Raw genomic sequence first — 19,372 nt, forward strand, 5'->3', positions numbered from 1 at the left:
TCGGAGCTGCGAATGTGATTGGCTGTCTCGTCCAACATTGCTCCAACATTTCCAACATTTCCAACATTTCCCCGGCCCATCCGACGACGGTCAATTCAGCCCTCTTTCGCCAGTACCTGGGAATTACCTGTCGACACCCCCCTGCTTTTCTTCATGTTAAATGTAAGTTTAACATTGCCTTGTGACTGACTTTGCAGGTGATGTCATTCCCTGCTTTGGCTCACACGTGACGGGCTCAGGGCCATTTTCTCAGTCAGGATGGCCGAGCGGTCTAAGGCGCTGCGTTCAGGTCGCAGTCTCCCCTGGAGGCATGGGTTCGAATACCACTTCTGACAGCCTGTGCTTTTCCCACATCTTGATCCCTGTGAGGTGGTGTGCTTTTGGTGTGCGTGAGTGATGGTACACGTTGTTGAGGTTTTAGGCAACCAGAAGCAAGGAAAAAGACTATAATTTTGCTGCTCTTTGTTGCATCGGTGCATCACCCGCGCGGAGGCCGGGAATTGTTTAGCTAAAATCCCTAAACCGTTAACCATTTATTCTCTATGGTAGTGCTAAACCACTACGGATGTAATATATTTTTGGCCACTACGCCCCGGTGGCGCTGTTCCCAATCATTTACATTGTTTTCTATGAGCTGTCATTCATTCTACGCTGACTTCTGTTGGAGACCAGTCGAGCCCACAGACACAGCCGAGAATTTCACTTCACAGTACATTTATCAAAGGTAAGATGATGTTTTAAATTTAACACTATAGTCCGAGTTTACTGTCATATCACCGGGTTTATGTTCCGCGCTCATTCAAACTTTACTGTTCGCTATTCATTCATTCACTCGGTCGGGTGATGTGGTACGATTTGTCTCTGTCAAACGGGTTTTGTGTAAATACGGACTGAACTATGAATTAACTTAGTATTGTTTTTTGATAATATACATGTGTGATAAAGTAAACGTTATGATACTGCAGTGACAGCGCCGTACGATACCAATCTGTCACCGGTTAACGTTAACCCGCTTCTTTTTTCTTGACGTTAGCTCAGCTTTATTCCTGTCGTCATTGGTTCGAAGTTTACTATGAGACTAGGGTGAAGTTATGCGTCAATTCATGAATGAATATAAACTTTTTTTTCACATTTCACATCTGAATAGTATCGATGTTGACAGGTCATTCATATAATAGTGTACACAGTGTCACAGCCTGGCTCTGACAGCCATGACAAAAAGGGAGAGACCACCGTGGCAACAATTAACAAATGTTTATTTAAGGATAAATGATAATATACTGTAACAAAAGACCAGATCATGGGGTGTGAGTGTCAGTAGATAGGTGTGTAGGGCATGTTGTGTGAGTGTGAGACGTATGGGTGTGTGTGGGGTGTTGTATGGTGCATAACACAAAGGAGCGACAAAGTAAACTAAAGAGACTGCATCGCCGTCACCGGTACCTGCAGGAGAGGGGAGAAGGAGAGAGAGTGAGAGCAATCAGCAGGCCTGACTTTATAACCTGGTGACACCAGGCCCAGGTGTCACCGGCAGGCCTTAATCACAAGGGCGTGACCAGCGGTATGGCACCAGCCCACCACTGGGGACGCCACACCCCCCCCCTCAAGACAGGGACCCAACGGGATCACTGAAAAACACCTGAAGACCCCACACCTTCCACCCCGCCAACCTCTGCACCTGCAAACAAACCCAGAGGAAGGAAGGACAGGAAGAAACATGGGACAACAGGTGGCAAAAACTAAATAAATCTACATCCTACAATACATACAATACATCATAACCACACAACAACCAATATCCCAATACCCCGCCTAACCCACTGGGGCACGAGAAAGGGCATCAGCCAACACATTATCCTTGCCTTTAATATGTCTAATGTCCAGGCAATGAGCCTGAAGGAACAGTGCCCAGCGCACCAGACGCTGATTCGGACACCGCAGAGAACCCAAAAAACGTCAGCGGATTGTGATCCGTGTACACAACCAGAGGACCGCCACCAGAACCTACATATACTTCAAAATGCTGGAGCGCCCAGATGAGAGCCAAAGCCTCCTTTTCAATGGTGGAATAATTGAGTTGGTAAGAGTTGAATTTTTTCGAAAAATAGCACACAGGCCTATCAATCCCCTCCCTCTCCTGCAACAACACTGCCCCTGCGCCCACCTGACTGGCGTCAACCTGGATTTTAAAGGGCGCAGACAAACACGGAGCAGCCAGCACAGGCGCAGAACACAGCAGGGACTTGACGTTCTGAAAAGCACTTTCACACACAGGAGACCACACAAACTTGACACTGCCCTTCAGCAGGTCCGTCAGGGGCGCAACAACAGAAGAAAAATTCTGACAGAAACTTCTGTAGTAACCCACCATACCCAGAAACCTCATTAACTCTTTTTTTGTAGTTGGGGTGGGAAAACTGCACAACTGCTTTAACCTTAGCATCCACTGGTCGCACCTGCCCCTGTCCGACCACTCGGCCGAGGTACGCCACCGTCGCCCTGGCGAACTCACACTTTGCCAGATTGACGGTGAGACGCGCCTCAGCCAAGCGACCAAACAGGGCACGTATGCGCTGGACATGAGTGTCCCAAGAGTCACTGAAAACGACCACGTCGTCAAGGTAAACAGCACAACCCTCTAGACCAAACACAACCATATTCATCATTCTCTGAAAAGTTGCTGGCGCATTACGGAGACCAAAACTCATTACCGTATACTCGTATAACCCTGCAGGTGTTATAAAGGCAGAAATCTCACGGGCACGGGCCGACAGGGGCACCTGCCAGTAACCTTTCAACAAATCAAACTTGCTCACAAATTTTGCAGCACCAACCTGATCAATACAGTCCTCCATACGTGGCAGTGGATAGGAATCGGGTTTAGTGACTTTATTCACCTTTCGATAGTCAGTACAAAACCGATAAGCACCGTCTGGTTTGTCTACTAAGATGCATGGCGACGCCCAACTGGATGAAGAAGGCACAGCGATGTCGTGGTCAAGCATGTATTTAATTTCTGACGCCATCGCTTTCTGTTTGTGTGGTGCACACCTATAAAAACGCTGCTTAATTGGCGCACTATTTTCAACAACAATGTCGTGTTCCACCAAAATTTGTTTGTGAGGGTGTATCACTAAACAACATGGGATATGCTTTAATGAGCGCAGCAAGTTCCTCACCTTGAGACTCAGGTAAATGCACAAACAAACCCTTCAATTTATTCAAGGTCTCCGAATTCTTGAGCCTACCACAAATGACAGGATCATCAGGGGCTCGGACATCTGTCTCCCTGTCCAACCCGATCACAGGACCTGACGACACAGACTCAACCGTAAGAACAGGACTTATATTCAACCCACACTCAGGACCAACAGGAACAGATTCAACAGTGTCACGTCTATAATAAGGTTTTAATAAATTAACATGACACAGACGAGAGGATTTTCGTCGCGTCGGAGTCGCAATGTAATAATTCTGCTCCGAGACCTGTCGCTCCACAACATAAGGACCTGTAAACTTGGCTTGAAATGGTGAATGCACTACTGGAGTCAACGCCAAAACTTGATCTCCCGGGCTGAACTGGCGCCTCTCTGCCCGGCGGTCATACAGCTTCTTCTGCTTGGACTGAGCACAACCCAAATTCTCACGGGCTCTCTCAACAGCTGTATACAAACGATGTCGGAAACCATTAACATATTCAACAAGATCCCCAGGTGGATCAGCCACTGTCAAATCATCCTTAAAGACAGCTAAAGGACCACGCACCGCATGACCAAAGACGAGGTCATTTGGGCTGAACCCAGTGCTTTCCTGCACGACCTCTCTGGCCGACAACATCAGCCAGGGAAGGCCCTCTTCCCAATCGCGACCCAACTCTGTGCAATATGCCCTCAGCAGTGACTTTAAGGTTTGATGAAAACGCTCTAAAACTCCCTGGCTTTGCGCGTGATAAGCTGACGCACGGCTATGCTTCACCTTGAGCTCCTTCAAAACCTGCGCAAACATTTTAGACGTGAAATTAGAGCCTTGGTCACTCTGGATCACACGGGGAATCCCAAATATTGAAATGAACTGAGTCAACGCTTTAATGACTGATTTCGCCGAGATGGAACGTAACGGATACGCCGCTGGATACCTTGTGGTCTGGCACATAACCGTCAGCAAATAAGAACAACCAGATTTAGCAGCAGGCAAAGGCCCCACACAATCGACAATCAGATGCTCAAAACGGCTGGCTAACAGCTGGAATCGAACAAAGAGGTGCCGGTTTAAGACACTGGTTCGGCTTACTCGTCAACTGACATGTGTGACACGTTTTCACATATTTGGCAACATCGCGCTTCAACCTTGGCCAGAAAAAAAAACGCAGGACCCGGTCATACGTTTTCCTTATGCCCAAATGCCCAGACTCATCATGTGCGATTTTCAACACTGCGTCCCGAAACACTTCAGGCACAACAATCTGAAACACTGGTTCGCCCACAAAATCACCATCACACGGCACCCATTTCCTCACAAGCAACTCATTCTGTATAAAGTATCCGTGCGCAACATTTTCCAACTCAGACCCTGCAATGACACTAGCAACCACCCCGGACAAAGATGGATCAGTACCCTGGCCTTTAATCCACTCATCTCGAGAAACTGACGGAGGCAAATCGGGAATGGAGACCACAGACTCTGGTTTACGCACTGGACTAGACAAATCAGGTGCAGCCAGAACACGGCTCTGCGCGCGCGTCACGGCGCAGGCTGGAAAAACCTCCGGGTACCTCTGACCACTTTCATCCAGCTCCCCAGACGCAAGTGGCTTCGAAGTAACCACCGGAGGCGGCAGGCCATCCGCCCACACAACACCACCAGCCAGATCGTTGCCCACTATCATGGCTACACCCTCAATCGGCAGCGCAGGACGCACCCCGACAGCCACAGCGCCACGCACCAGATCACACTCCAACACCATGTTATGGCGTGGAACCGGCGTCAGCTCCAAACCCATGCCTCGCATCAAAATAAAGTCCCCCGTCTCCGTCTTTGATGAGAAAGGCAAAACCGACTCCACAATAAACGAGTGTTTGGCACCAGTGTCACGCAAAATCTTTATTGGCACCCGTTCCTTACCGCCAACCAAAGACACAACTGCATCAGCGATAAAAGGCTCAAATCCATTACTACTACCCGGATCAGCACTCACAGGATTCAACCTCGGGACAACGGAACACGCAAGAGCAGGTGAGAACGACTCGTATTTACTTTTAGACCTCAAAACGGGACACTGATCCTTCAATGCCCAGCGCCTTGGCAATAATTACACACCCTGCCCCCCTCATCTCTGCCCCTCGAGGCTTTAAAGGCCTGTGACGGGCCAGATGTGGGAAGCTGTGCGCTATAGCGGGAATTACCATAACTACTTGCCCGACGCTGCGCATCACCCAGGCTGCTTTGATGCGTAAGAACAAAATCGTCGGCAAGCTCTGCCGCTTTCAACACAGTAGTCGCTTTCTGTTCACTCAAATACGTTGCAATGCGCTGTGGAATCGAATTCTTGAACTGTTCCAGTACAACTAACTCACACAGGCTCTCAAAATCACCCACACTGGCAGCAGAACACCAACGGTTAAAGTGGGACAACAACTCACGCGCAAACTCCATGTGCGTTTGTTTTTCACCCTTTACCCAATTCCTGAATTTTTGGCGATACGCTTCCGGAACTAATTCGTATGCTTTCAAAACAGCCGACTTCACTTTTGCATACGACAAACAATCAGCGGCACTTAATGCCGAGTATGCCTCCTGGGCCCTCCCAGTCAGGACGCACTGGAGCATTAAAGTTCTATCCGCATCTGGCCACCGCCTCGCGTCTGCAACGCGCTCGAACAAAGCAAAAAATGTATCGGGGTCCTTCTCATTAAACCTAGGCATCAGTCTCAAATTTGCGCCCAGATCAAAAAAACACTGTCCCTCTTCAGGTGACACATCACGCACAAGCTTCCCCTCTCGGATCAAACTCAATCTCTGCTGCTCAAGCTTCATTTTCTCAACTTCAAATCTCATTCTCTCCATTTCAATTTGACTTTCTGCCTCAGTTCTCTGGAGCCTCAATTTTTCCTGCTCTAACTGCAAAGCCATTAACTCCCTGCGCTGCTCAAACGTCAGCCCAGACTCAGACACCGGCACAGAACTTGGCGCATCTGGCGCAGCCAAGTCTGCAAGAGACTCTTCCTTCCCCACAATTCCTTTACCTACTAACGTGGACAAAACAATTTCCTTCAACTCACTTTTATACTCATTCCCTGTAAAATCCATCTCATAATGCTCAGCAATCTGCGCTAACTGCTCCCAGGAACAGCTATTAAGAAACCCTCTGAGGGCGCATCAACAAACTCTGCCACCGAAGCCATAGCTCAGCGCCTGAACCAAACAGAATGCACAGTGTTTACTCTCCCAAAATGCACACTCGAGGCAAGCTTTACCTCCCCGAAGTTTTCCCCACTTACCTGCCTAACCAAAACTTACCTATCCCTCAACCCTAGTCTTCATGTGGCTTGCGGTGGGAATTTACGCACGCAAAACCAGTGGGTTTGTGAAAGCAACCTGCACGCAGGCGACCACACACTGTCCCACGGAGGTGCCCCCGAGATAATTGCCCGAAGACAATTAACACTAACCACGTCGCCACAACACTATAGAAAAAAACAAACCGACGCAACCCAAAGGGGAAACGCCATTCACCTGACAGGGGAAACTTCGCAGTGCAACGGGGCGGAAACACTTACCTTCTCTTTGGAACGCATGAATGAGCAACAGAACAAACAAAAGAGAGGAGAAAAACAACCGGAGCAACCACGACACTAAGCGCACGGTGGATCTCCCCACCCACGCAACAGGGCACAGCGCACACCAGGGCCCACTCACCTGATTACACAGCCACGCTGCCCCAACAAACGAACCAAACAATTAAATCCATTGCCAAAATAAGCTTATGACGAGCCCCCACTTTTGTCACAGCCTGGCTCTGACAGCCATGACAAAAAGGGAGAGACCACCGTGGCAACAATTAACAAATGTTTATTTAAGGATAAATGATAATATACTGTAACAAAAGACCAGATCATGGGGTGTGAGTGTCAGTAGATAGGTGTGTAGGGCATGTTGTGTGAGTGTGAGACGTATGGGTGTGTGTGGGGTGTTGTATGGTGCATAACACAAAGGAGCGACAAAGTAAACTAAAGAGACTGCATCGCCGTCACCGGTACCTGCAGGAGAGGGGAGAAGGAGAGAGAGTGAGAGCAATCAGCAGGCCTGACTTTATAACCTGGTGACACCAGGCCCAGGTGTCACCGGCAGGCCTTAATCACAAGGGCGTGACCAGCGGTATGGCACCAGCCCACCACTGGGGACGCCACAACAGCTTGTATGATAACTCGCTACTGACAAAGTCTGACTACATTATTGTTAAAATAAATTTTTCCGCCATATTTCCATTCTCTCACACACACGTTTATTATTTTAACTTCTTCATTAATACACACTGAAACAGGTTACACACACTAGTAGTTCTCCACTTCTCCTGTAACTGTCACCTTCCCCCCTCCTGTATCCCAATGTGTGAATTCACACACACACACACACACACACACACACACACACACACACACACACACACACACACACACACACACACACACACACACACACACACACACACACACACAGGGTCATGACCTGTTTTGAAGTTCAGAGATCAAAGAGAATGTACTGCAGCAAGATCTTAAAAGGCCAGGGGCCTCATTTATCAAAGAGGGTGTAAAACTGCTACTAAAGTTTTGCGTACGGCGAAAAGACGAAAATGGCGTACACCCGAAATATTTACACCTTTTTCAGATCAATCAAACTGTGCGTACGCACAACTCTCCGCAATAAATCACACGGGACCCAAGAATGGTGCACACGTGAACACACCTCTTACTCCGCCCCCGGAACGCCTATATACAACTATATATGGTCAGCACGTGCATATTTAATTAGCCATGTGCGCTCTGTGGAGCGGCTACAAAGTGACAACAAAGTGACAACGAGGCGGGCGGAGGATGGGGGAAAAAGCAGAACTTCTCCGAAAGCAGATACACGGCGATATCGGGCAATAACTCAGTCAGAAAAATGATCTTGCATTTTAATAAGCTACAATAAAAACAAAAACCTCCCAAATCTCAACAAAAGGGAGCAGAAAGAAGAAGAATCTTATGTAATCTGCCCCTTTATCCCAGAAAATCTTCTTTTTTTTTATTTACCTAGATGTTAAAACAATGTAGGAAGCAGGACGATAGTTACCATTACATTGCACGCCTTTCTACACAGTTACAGCTCTACTGGACTCGGTTTAGGTCATTTTCCATTACAGCTGAGTCCTTCACAGTTCCTCCTCAGAGCCGCGTTGTCTCGCTCTTTATTCTCTCCTCTCGTCAGCTCCAAACACACGTGCACCTCGTTAACTCAGGTGACAGAACAGTCTAGGCTGCAGATCAGTGTGCGCTGCTGCCGATGTGTTTTTAAACTTGGATGGTTTGATCCTTGTCGGACGTCACACATAGCCTAATCAAAAAAGCAAAATCCTCAATCCGCTCTGTTTATCAATTAAAGCAGAAGTAAGTGATATATTTGTGTTAATATAAGTCTTAAATAGTTATATCTTCCGACAGCAATCACTTACATAGAGTGTTTGGACTGAAACACGGGTCTGTCAGTCCCTCTGCTCTGCTCTGAGCCGAAGAGAAAACATTTATCGTATCCTACAGTTTTTATCCAATGAGGAGAGAGAACGGCATGCAGGGCTGTGTGTGCAGCCAAGGGACGCCGTGAATGTGGCGACGTAGGGACGAGGACTGTTATGGTGCGTTCAAGGAAACTCGTATTTTTCCGACCGTGAAGTGGTACCAGTTCGATCTGGTACGAGTTCACCGGTCGGAAGTTACGAGTGGCCGTTATAGTGACTTTCACCGGTAAAACAGGTCGGAAAAACACGAGTGGGTTGCCTGGAACGCTACAAAGTCGTAAGCTGTGACTTGAAGCTGTAATTTACAATTTCAAAAGCCTGCCTGGAACGCAGCATTAGCGAAAACGACCGGACCACTTACTTCTGCTTTAACATATAGCCTAGTGTTGTTATAGAGCGGGTTGGATTGCCAGCATCAACGGTCCACCACTACCACAATTACTTCAAAAAAATCCTACTGTGCTCTTCTAAATGTACTCCGCTCCTCTCTCCCTCTCACACTGCAGTTCTCTGACTCAGCAACGGTGTCGCCAATTCCTCCTGTTCCTCAAAACAGGTGTAAATCACGGTACGCCAGGGTCAAAATGGGTGTAAATGTCCGCACTTTTCCCCGTCAGGTTTTGGCTTGATAGATCCCAAATTTGGCGGAGAAAAGTGCGTACGCACAAAACGGGGGGAAAAGGGTGTAAAAAAAGGTGTATCCACAATGATAAATGAGGCCCCAGGTTGTTAAATAAATAGAATAACAAAATAAATGTGATGCAAAAACAAACCTGAAATATTGAAATTTGTTTATTTGGATAAAACCCCTTGAGATGTATCATCTCGTTTTCGAGGGGGTCCAAACATATAGACAAACATAGATTCAACAGACAAACATGTTCTCAACAATATAGAAAAACAAACAGACAAATAAACAAACAAAACAAGCAAACCAAAAGACAAGAACAATAGTACAAACAAGGACAAACCACAGTTATTGTAACTACATTGGGACAAAACAAAACAAAACAACCATAGTAGGGCCACAAAGGTCAACACTGGGACTAAAAAGACAGTATATAATGATAAGTAACAGATCAACAAATCAGAAATGCGTCTTCAGTGAAAACAGGAACAGGTCACCATGAGATGAGAAGACAAAGCATGCTTGAAAATACCAAGAGAGGAACTGGATCTGATATTAGCAGGAAGGTTGTTCCAATCTGCAGGTGCTTTAAACATAAAAGCTCTTCTACCAAATGATTTAATGACATTGGGAACAGAAAAAAAGGGCTGCGATGAATGTCTGATATGATAACTTGTTGTATATGGTATAAGATACTGCTGTAGATAGGATGGGTAATTAAAATAAATACATTTGTATATCAGCTGTAACCAGTGCATGTGTCTTCTCATGTTCAATGTTGGCCAGTTGAGTCTAGTGTACATTGTGCAGTGATGAGTAAGAAAAGGACATCCAAGGACAAATCTACAGAGTCTGTTATAGGCTATGTTGAGTGAGGCAAGGTCTGATTTATGGGCACTTTGATATATAACATCACAATAATCTATAATTGGGAGTATAAGTTGAGTGGCCAGTTTCTTACGTACATTAAATGAGAAACAAGTACGAGAACGATACAACATATTAATCCCAAAATTGACTTTGCGTAAAAGATGATTAATGTGAGATTTAAAAGTAAGTTCAGAGTCTAGCCAAACACCGAGATATTTGAAGGTGTCAACTTTATGCAGTGGAGAGCCGTCATTACAATTTATAACACAAGAACCAGGGATGGATTTAAGTTTTTGTCTGGTACCAAATATCATAATATAGGATTTTGATTTGTTAAGAAGGAGTTTATTACAAGACAACCATTCCTGGACAGAAATAAAATCGGACTGAAGGGAGGACTGAATTTGAGTTATGTCAGACTGGGATGTATATATGACGGTGTCATCAGCATAAAGTTGAACACGGCATTTAGTAAGACTTGTTGGGAGATTATTTACATAGATCGAAAATAGAAGTGGGCCAAGAGTTGACCCCTGAGGGACACCACATTGTTGAGTAAGAAAATCAGATTGATATCCATTTAAGACAACACACTGTTTTCTGTTGTGAAGGTAAGAGCTAAACCACTGGACTGCATTGAGAGAGAGACCAATATTGTACAGTTTGTCTAATAAAAAATAACGATCAACAAAATCAAAAGCTTTACTTAAATCAATAAAGATTGCACCAGTGAGTTCACCATTTTCAGCAGCAGAAAACACATCATTTGTAAATTTCAAAAGAGCAGTTGTTGTTGAATAGTTCGACCTGAAACCCGACTGGAAAGGAGTTAATATATTGTTAATTGTGAGATAGTGAGAAAGTTGATTATAAATTAACTTTTCGAATACTTTAGCGATGGAACATATGATAGAGATTGGTCTGTAATTATTGGGGTCAAGTACATCGCCTCCTTTATGGAGCGGGGTGATGCGAGCACATTTCCAAACAGCTGGTATCTCACAGGTGGACAATGAAAGGTTAAATAGAACAGCAAGTGGATATATTAGAACATGGGAAGCTAACTTAATATACCTGTTCTCTAAACCATCAAGTCCTGGACTGCTATTCACCTTCAGGTCATTGATGGCATTCTGAACTTCTAATGGTGAGATTTTCCTAAATGAAAAGGAACTAGAACTGGGACAGGCTGAAATATGGCTAGAGGAGGATATAATATTAGATTCAGGTAGCAGTGAGGAACATACAGTCGAGAAGTGCTGATTGAAAGTTTGGGCAATAGTTGGTGAATCATGGATTATAGTATCATCAGCTCTTATTTTATTAATAGAGTGTTTATCTGATGTATTGATAATGGTTTTAATTTGATTCCAGAATTGTTTAGGATTCTTAAAGTTAGATGTGAGAGATTCTTTATAGTAGTTGGATTTTGCGTTCCGTGTTTTTGTTTTGCTTATGTTACGTAGTTGCCGGTACACTTCCCAATCAGCATTGTCACGAGTTCGACGATAAGTTGCCCACGCTTTGTCCCTCTCTCTAAAGAGACTTATAAGATCAGAGTTGATCCATGGGAGATGTTTGCCCTTGACTTTGACAGTTCTCCAAGGTGCATGTCTATCAACAACATCAGTAAATTCATCATACAGAAAATCCCAAGCATCCTGAACATTCGGTATAAGTTGGTATCTGTCCCAGTTAATATTAATCAAATCGTTAATAAATAAATCAGAGTTCAGTTTCTTATATTGTCTAATTTTGATTAACTTAGGGGGTAATTTAACTAATTTAATTTTCCATACACAAAAAATGATTGAATGGTCACTGAAGCAGTCAGACATGATACCAGCCTTTAGGATTCTATCAGGGTGTGACACAAGAATCCAGTCAAGCAATGATTGTGTTCTGGGGGTGATACGGGTTGGCTCCTTAATTAGTTGGGTAAGATTTATACTATTAAATAATTTTGTTTCCTTATCTGCTGAAATGTCATAACTTTAAATGTAAAATAAACTTAAAATTCTGTTTTTCTTTTATGGCAGATCAAGATGCAGATGTCTTTTTTCCCTGGGAGACTCAGTGTTGTGTTCCGCAAGGGACCACTTGGGTTTCTCCTCCAGGACCCGTCTGCTGAAGCCAGGAGGATCAAGGACGACCCCACTCTGCAGGACAAGTCTGCACCCATGAGGGAGGACCAGGTGCGGCAGAACGCTCTGGCTCTCGTCCGTCAGAGAGGAGGCGATGCCTCCGACATGACAGAGGTGCTTGGAGACTACATCCTGCAGTTTGGGAAGCACAAGGGGAAGTCCTTCCGGTGGCTCTTGATGAACAACATCGGGTACACCGTGTACCTCATCAAGCACGTCCAGAAGGAGGAGGCCATGGGAATCTGTACGACCGAGGGGCATAGCAAGGACAGCCTGAGATCTTTCGTCCACTATGCTCTCGGTTTTACTGAGATCCAGTCCCTTCTGGCGTATGAGGCCAAGGAAGTGGGTGTTGCAGCAGGCTCAGCAACTATTATGTTTGTGTTCTGGCCACATTCTGGCCTTGTTCTGGCCACGTTCTGGCCCGTTCCTTTAATAATACGGCCCTATGCTGGAGTTGTATTAACTGTCCTATGGACTATGAATTGATGCCTGCCACCATGAACTGATCTCAACAGCAAAGATGGTAAGTATACACCGTTGTTCTCCATGCATGTTGTTTTAAAACAAATGAAGCAGTCTTGTCTGCTAACACTTGCATGCTTGTTCGTTGTGTCATACTGCTCCTCCCACCTACAGTAGGTTAGTGAGTAGTGTCATCTGATTTGTTGCCTGCCATGTAATTAATCAATTTAACTTTGTGAAGTTATGAGAAGTGGGAGTAGCAAGTTTATGGCTGTTTGAGTTCCTACTAACACCAACACCTGATGACATTGTGAATTCGGAATATAAGTGATTAATTTGTTTTTCTTTTGTAGTTCCATCTGCTGCATCATCTGCTCCCCCACCTGATACAACTACTAAACTGCAGGCATCTAGGCGTATTATTTGATGATGAAGTGTGATGATGATGATTTAAATTGACATGCCCGAAATAAACAAATTGATTGATTGATTGATTGATTGATTGATTGATTGATTGATCTCCACCTCATGGTAAAAACACAGAAATCCAGTCCATGTGAACAAATCATGTGTTAACTTGATTTAAATATGATTAAAATTGTTTTGTTTTTTATACTCTCCTGTAGCTCCATCTTCACCTGGAGCTCAGAGGAAGACACCTGTGCCCCTCCCACCACAGTTGGCGTTCCTCATGAAGGACATTGCAGGTTCCACAGAGGCGGAGACGACTGAGTCAACTGCAGGTCAGTTCACATTGTAGTATACAGCTGACATTTAATTACATATCTGCTAATTGCATGAAGCATTTCATTCACTTTAGCCAACATGTTTCTATGTTTATATCCTGTACAAATGCATAACAGAAAGATTATATTTTTTTCAGGACCCAGCCAAGCCCTGCTGTCACTGCTGCGCGCAAGGTCCTGACTTTTGAGGACAGAGGTGAAGACGGTAAGACAGTGTATAGAAACCCCCTCTGCAACTCTGCTCCCTGTCCCTGTTACTCTGCTTGGGCCTGAGCAGTACACGGTCACCTGGAGCTGTTCCCGGCAGCAGAGGCTGTGGATGACGCCCAGTTCGTCACCCAGGAAACAGCATTTCACTGTGGCGTCTTCCTCCACAGCCTGAGCTCATCGACACAGTGGCTGACCTCCCATCTCCCAACTTCTTCCAGCTGCACCCGTTTTTCATCTGGAAGCCCGAGAGTGACATCATGGTCAGGTTGAGGAACAATTACACCCTGCCTTGCCTCCATGACTGCCGTCATCCTCGGGTGGTCTCTGCTGGCGTGGGCAGGCCCCGGGTGATTGTTGGCACCAGTGGCCAGTATTACATCTTCTCCTCTCGACTCTGCTGCAAGGCCTGTCGGAGGATCTGGTCTGCTGACAGTCCCCGGTGGCTGGAGAAACTGCCCAAGCACTTCACCAACCTCCTGCCTGCATTCCTGACCTACAAGAAGTCTGTGATGGATGAGCTGAGGCGCACTGGCAAGTTCCCCACAGACATGGCAAACCAGGTGAACGAGCTCATGCACCTCAAGTATGAGCGAGCTCACCTGGCGTACCTGCACGCCATCGAGAGTGTCAGGGATGCTGAGGCTGGGATGTATGGGCAGAAGACCATGGCGCAGTTCCTGAGGAAGGAGAACACACCACAGGCTTTCAGGTCATATGAGGATCCAGATGGCTGGTGTGGGGTCTCTGTGTCGGCCCACTACCTGACTGACTGCCTGCTGGACGAGTTCAGACGTCAGGAGCCGGCCATGTCCAAACTCCTCCAGGGAACTTTTGGACAGGTCTTCAGATCTGACCACACCAGGAAAGTGGCGCGGAAGGTAACGCTGGCGTCCGGCGTTATGTCCAGTTACGCAGTCATGAATGAGAACTGGCTCATTGCTTCCTGGGTGATGGTTCAGTCTGAGACTGAGAAGTCCTTGGAGCCGATGTACCAGGGACTGCAGAAGAGGTACATCGACGCCGGAGTGGAAAAGGCAGGCTACTGGATGGACAGGTGAGAACAGCCATGTTGTCTTTTCACTGATATACAATTAACAGAAATTGTTTCTTTCATTAATCTAAATTGCACTCCGTCTTGCTTTCTTTGGTGTTTAGGGATTGCTGTGCTCCGTTTAGGATCCCAGACTCTGCTCCTGGGGAACATCTCCACTAGGGATGTCCCGATCCGATATTGATATCGGATTTATGTCCGATATCAGCCAAAAAAAACGAATATCGGATTATATCGGACTGCATCTAAAATCTCCGATATAAACGCTCCGATAAAAGTAGTCCATTATTCCGCTCCAGCACTTCTGTCCCATATGAATAGGTGACTCTCGTTCACACTCCAACACAGTAGGTGGCGGTAGTGCGCCGCCTGCCAGAGAAGAAGAGCGGCCGGCTCCAGCATGCAGAGATCACATGATCACAACAACAACAGCGTGTGTGCGACACACACACACACACACACACACACACACACAGAGAGACACAGGTGCATGGACAGGTCGCGCTTGCCCGCTAATAAACGGTAAATGCGCTATATTGCTCTAAAGGTCGGCGGTCAGATTCTTCTGGAGGAAGACCAGCTGTCACATGTTGTGCCGTGTTACGGTCAGGTTACGGTGCGTTCACACCGGGCGCGAGTAACAGTGCTAAAGCCAGCATTAAATTAACGATGCTAATTTCTGTTAGCCTGTCTATGGCGTTTTACATTATACGTTAGCATTAAGCTAGCGGGCTTTATGCTTAGTTGTGACACTGGCTGTGTGTTTTGAACGTTGTTTCAAACTATGTGGGTATGATTAAACATCTTTGATGCTTAAATATTGCTGCTTAATATATTGCTTTACTCCTCTTTTTATTTTATGTATGCCATTTTTACTGTAAGGCAGGCTATAATCTTCAATTTGGAGTGACAAATAAAACCTTGAAGCAAGAAGATTTTGCCTTTTGTTTGACATTGATGTACCTACAGTAATTCAATGACAGTTGTAAATAAGGTTTATTTTTTAATATTTTACAGTTCAAAAGTAAGCTCACTACTGTCTGTCCCATAGAAGAACATGACAGCGGCAGCCTGTCAGTCAGCAACAGGAGGACTCTCCTTTGTATTAGAATTTGAAAAATATAAATAATCGTTTTTTTTCACCACCCCTAATATCGGATCAATATCGGTATCGGGCCGATATTGAAGGCTGCAATATTGGTATCGTATCGGAAGTGAAAAAGTGGTATCGGGACATCCCTAATCTCCACTGGGATGCCTGGAAGACCACACCCTCCATTATTGCTGAGGCCACCTCTGGACCGCTGGCAAACTCTTGTGCATCACGCTCCTGTTACAACAGCAACATCGTTGTGAAGCTGGACTTGTTCCACTGCATGAGACATTTTACATGAGAGTGCACCTCTGAGCATCACCCTCTGTTCAGCACTTTCTGCCAGCTCCTCTCAGCTGCCTTCTCTGTGGTGGACCAGGATGACCTGAAGAAGCTCCGGGCTGCTTATGAGTTCTGCGGCATCCAGCCACCCAACCCCACCAAGCAGCACATCCGCGAGCACTGCAGGACCAAAGTGCCCCAGCCCATGGAGCTGCTGGACAGAGTGGAGAAAGTGCTGCAACATTTCCACGTGGCAACGGACCCCAACAACGTCCCCCTCTTCAAGGCATCCATGCTGAAGACGTGGCACATCCAGCGCGTCCACGTTCTCCGTGGTTGCCTGAGTGACCCTGAGCTCAAAGAGGGCATCATGTACAGGTACGGCGGCACCCTGCAGCTCAACCACGTACCTGGGGAAGGTGCAGCAGTCCCCCTCTGGATCCCTGTCAGAGGTACATCGCAGCAGGAGGGGTTCCACTGCCACCAGGCTCACTGGGTCACCCAAGTCTCCCCTGAACTGTTCCAGGCCCAGGGCATGACAGGGGTGGCGCGCTGGGACTACCAGCGGCTGGTGGACCTGAAGCAGCCAGGTGTCATCCTCCCTGCTGTGTTCGACCCAGTGCTGATTGCTGAGCTGAACTCTGCCTCCCAGAGTGTGACAGGCCAGCAGAAGTACCCTGCTCTCTGCCTCTCTGACAGGGACACTGGAGAGAGGTTCGGCCTTGAGTACAGAGAGCCAGGCTGTCGACCGGTGCCTCTGGACTGGGACAAACACCCGACACAGAAAAGAGACAGAACTGTTTCTCCTCCACCTCTGTCCCCTGTGCCGACACCCTCTCCTGTCAAAGGCCAAGCCCCAGACACAGCACCCTCCTCCAGCCAGACACTGTCCTCTGGCCTGACATTTCCTCCACCTGTCGGCCCTGTCCTCTCTGCTGGCGTGCTGCTGAAGCACGAAATGCCAGCAGAAGATGATAAGGATCATCCAGCAGCACAGGGTAAGTTATTTGTGTATAAAAGTTTGGGTTATGTTTTAATGTAATAACATGATTAACTGAGGATGTCCTATTGCTTTATTATGTTCCAGAAGTGTCACAGGTCCTGCCACTGCCGCTGAGGTCATCGCCACGGAGTGCACGCACCGGTCCCATCAAGACAGGTGGGCGTGTGTTTGTGCTGGACCACACACGCTGGACTCCACCAATGAAGGCTGCCATCGATGGCTTGCTGCAGAAGCATCGTGGGGAGGAGGACATGCTGCGGCGTGTGGATCAGGAGTATGCAGACATGGTCCATCAGTCTGCCTCCGATCCCAACAGCTTGCTGCACCCCACCACCAGGCTGCACATATCGCGGTATGTGAAGCACCTGGCAAAACTGCTGAACACCAGCTCCTCCCTGAACACGAGCCAGGAGAAACTCCTGCAGACTCAGCAGCTGTGGCACGCTCTGTCGGAGGGGAGTGACACTGCCAGTGTACCAGTGGTCACTCTGAAGCCAGCTGTTGTTAACCCATCTGCTCTCTCCACACCTCTGTCTCAAGACTCTATTGAGAAGATTGTGGAGAGCATCTTGGAGAAGCAACAGAGGCAGCAGCAGCAGCAGCAGCAGCAGCAGCAACAACAGCAGCAGCAGGAGCAGAAGAAGAGGCAGACAAAGACCTTTCTCGCCTGCGGACAGCCGAAGTCCCGTTATGAGGGTGACGGGTCATCGGTGCACTTCTTTTTCCAGCAGGGGCCTATCCGCTACTTCTACTGCTCCAAGAAAGTGCACCAGGTCTACGCTGCTGATGGACTCTCTGACTCCAGAATGCCCTTTGAAGAGTTCCAGGGGACAGAATTCTTTCAAAGAGAGCTGGAAGCTGCCAGAAAACGGGCTGAGGGGAGAGCAGACAAAAAGAGGAAAAGGCCGGAGTCTGAGAAAGGAGGCCGCCTCTGCAGATTCTGCCTGGAGTTGAAACAGGGACCAAACAGCCCCCACATCCACACCAGCTTCCCTGGAGTGGCAGGGAAATACATCTACTGCCCATCCAAGGTGTTCTCTCTCTACAAGGAGAAGGGCATGGCCAAGGAGATGACCTGGGGGGGGGGTTCAGGCCTCTCCTTTCTATGAGGCAGAGAAGCAGAGATGGGTGGAGGACAGAAAGAAGTGATGTAAATATGTATGTAAATGTTGTACATAGTTTGTGATGTTGAATAGAGAGAACCAAGTTATTGTTTTGTATGTTTACATGTTCTCTCTATGCACTGTATCATACTGTACATATATATAGTAGATGTAAATATAATCATTTGTAAATATGTAAATATCTATCTATGTATCTACTGTATCATACTGTACATATATATAGTAGACGTAAATATAATTATTTGTAAATATCTATCTATCTATCTATCTATCTAGAGTATTGCACATATTGTTCTTTTGGCTGCTACTTCGTATGCCAAAACAACAACAAAGTGTGTAAGTAAACTTACAGTAAAACAGTGCACAAAGTTTGAAATATGTTGTCGATGTATGTAGATACAGTAGTTGTCTTGACCTTTAATATTCCACGTTTCATCTTTATGTACATCTGTTGCAATCCAAAATCATATTCTTGTTTTCCAGTATTCTTTCATGTTGATACATTGTAAATATTAAAACTGTCAATATGATCAACATGTTAATTATTCTGCCTAATTACTTTATTTTTTTCATACCTCAATATCTCAGAGTAAAATTTAATTCTGTAGTCTAAAATACTTCCAAAAGAAATGTAGGACTCTCACAACTACTACTACTACCATCAGTATGTTTCGAAAAGTCCATGGTACTAGTACAGAGGTCAACCCTGTATTAGACCCACTGCAGTTTGCATACAGGTAAGGATGGAGTAAAGATAGCCTTAAACGGAATCATTCACTTGGCTATTAAACACATACAATATCTGTCTGTCTGTCTGTCTGTCTGTCTGTCTGTCTGTCTGTCTATCTAGTGTATCTAGTCTATTGTTCTTTTGGCTGCTACTTTGTATCTTCGTACAAGGTAGCAGCCAAAACAACAACAAAGAAAAAAGGTTGGCTGTTTCTCCGTTACGGGAATTCACAGCTGGCCCCCGCGCGGAGGCC

At 46.3% G+C, this 19,372-nt stretch overlaps 1 protein-coding gene, 1 non-coding gene and 1 pseudogene across 2 annotated transcripts; all 3 read left to right on the forward strand.

The window, feature by feature from the left end:
* Positions 1–252: 252 nt before the first annotated feature.
* On the forward strand, positions 253–335 carry trnal-cag (transfer RNA leucine (anticodon CAG)). The gene has a single exon. It is a non-coding gene; the product is annotated as a tRNA-Leu (tRNA).
* An 11,981-nt stretch (positions 336–12,316) lies between these two features.
* LOC146971412 (uncharacterized) lies at positions 12,317–14,476 on the forward strand. The gene is made up of 3 exons (XM_085802342.1): positions 12,317–12,760; positions 14,004–14,396; positions 14,462–14,476. Exons 1-3 carry the CDS (start codon positions 12,317–12,319, stop codon positions 14,474–14,476), a joined length of 852 nt encoding a protein of 283 aa, XP_085658468.1.
* Positions 14,441–18,414, forward strand: LOC146971413 (uncharacterized; annotated as a pseudogene).
* Positions 18,415–19,372: the final 958 nt, after the last annotated feature.

This window comes from Trachurus japonicus, chromosome 16, assembly GCF_045865225.1.
Source record: "Trachurus japonicus isolate A0001 chromosome 16, Traja_1.0".
Classification (NCBI taxonomy): Eukaryota; Metazoa; Chordata; class Actinopteri; order Carangiformes; family Carangidae; genus Trachurus; species Trachurus japonicus.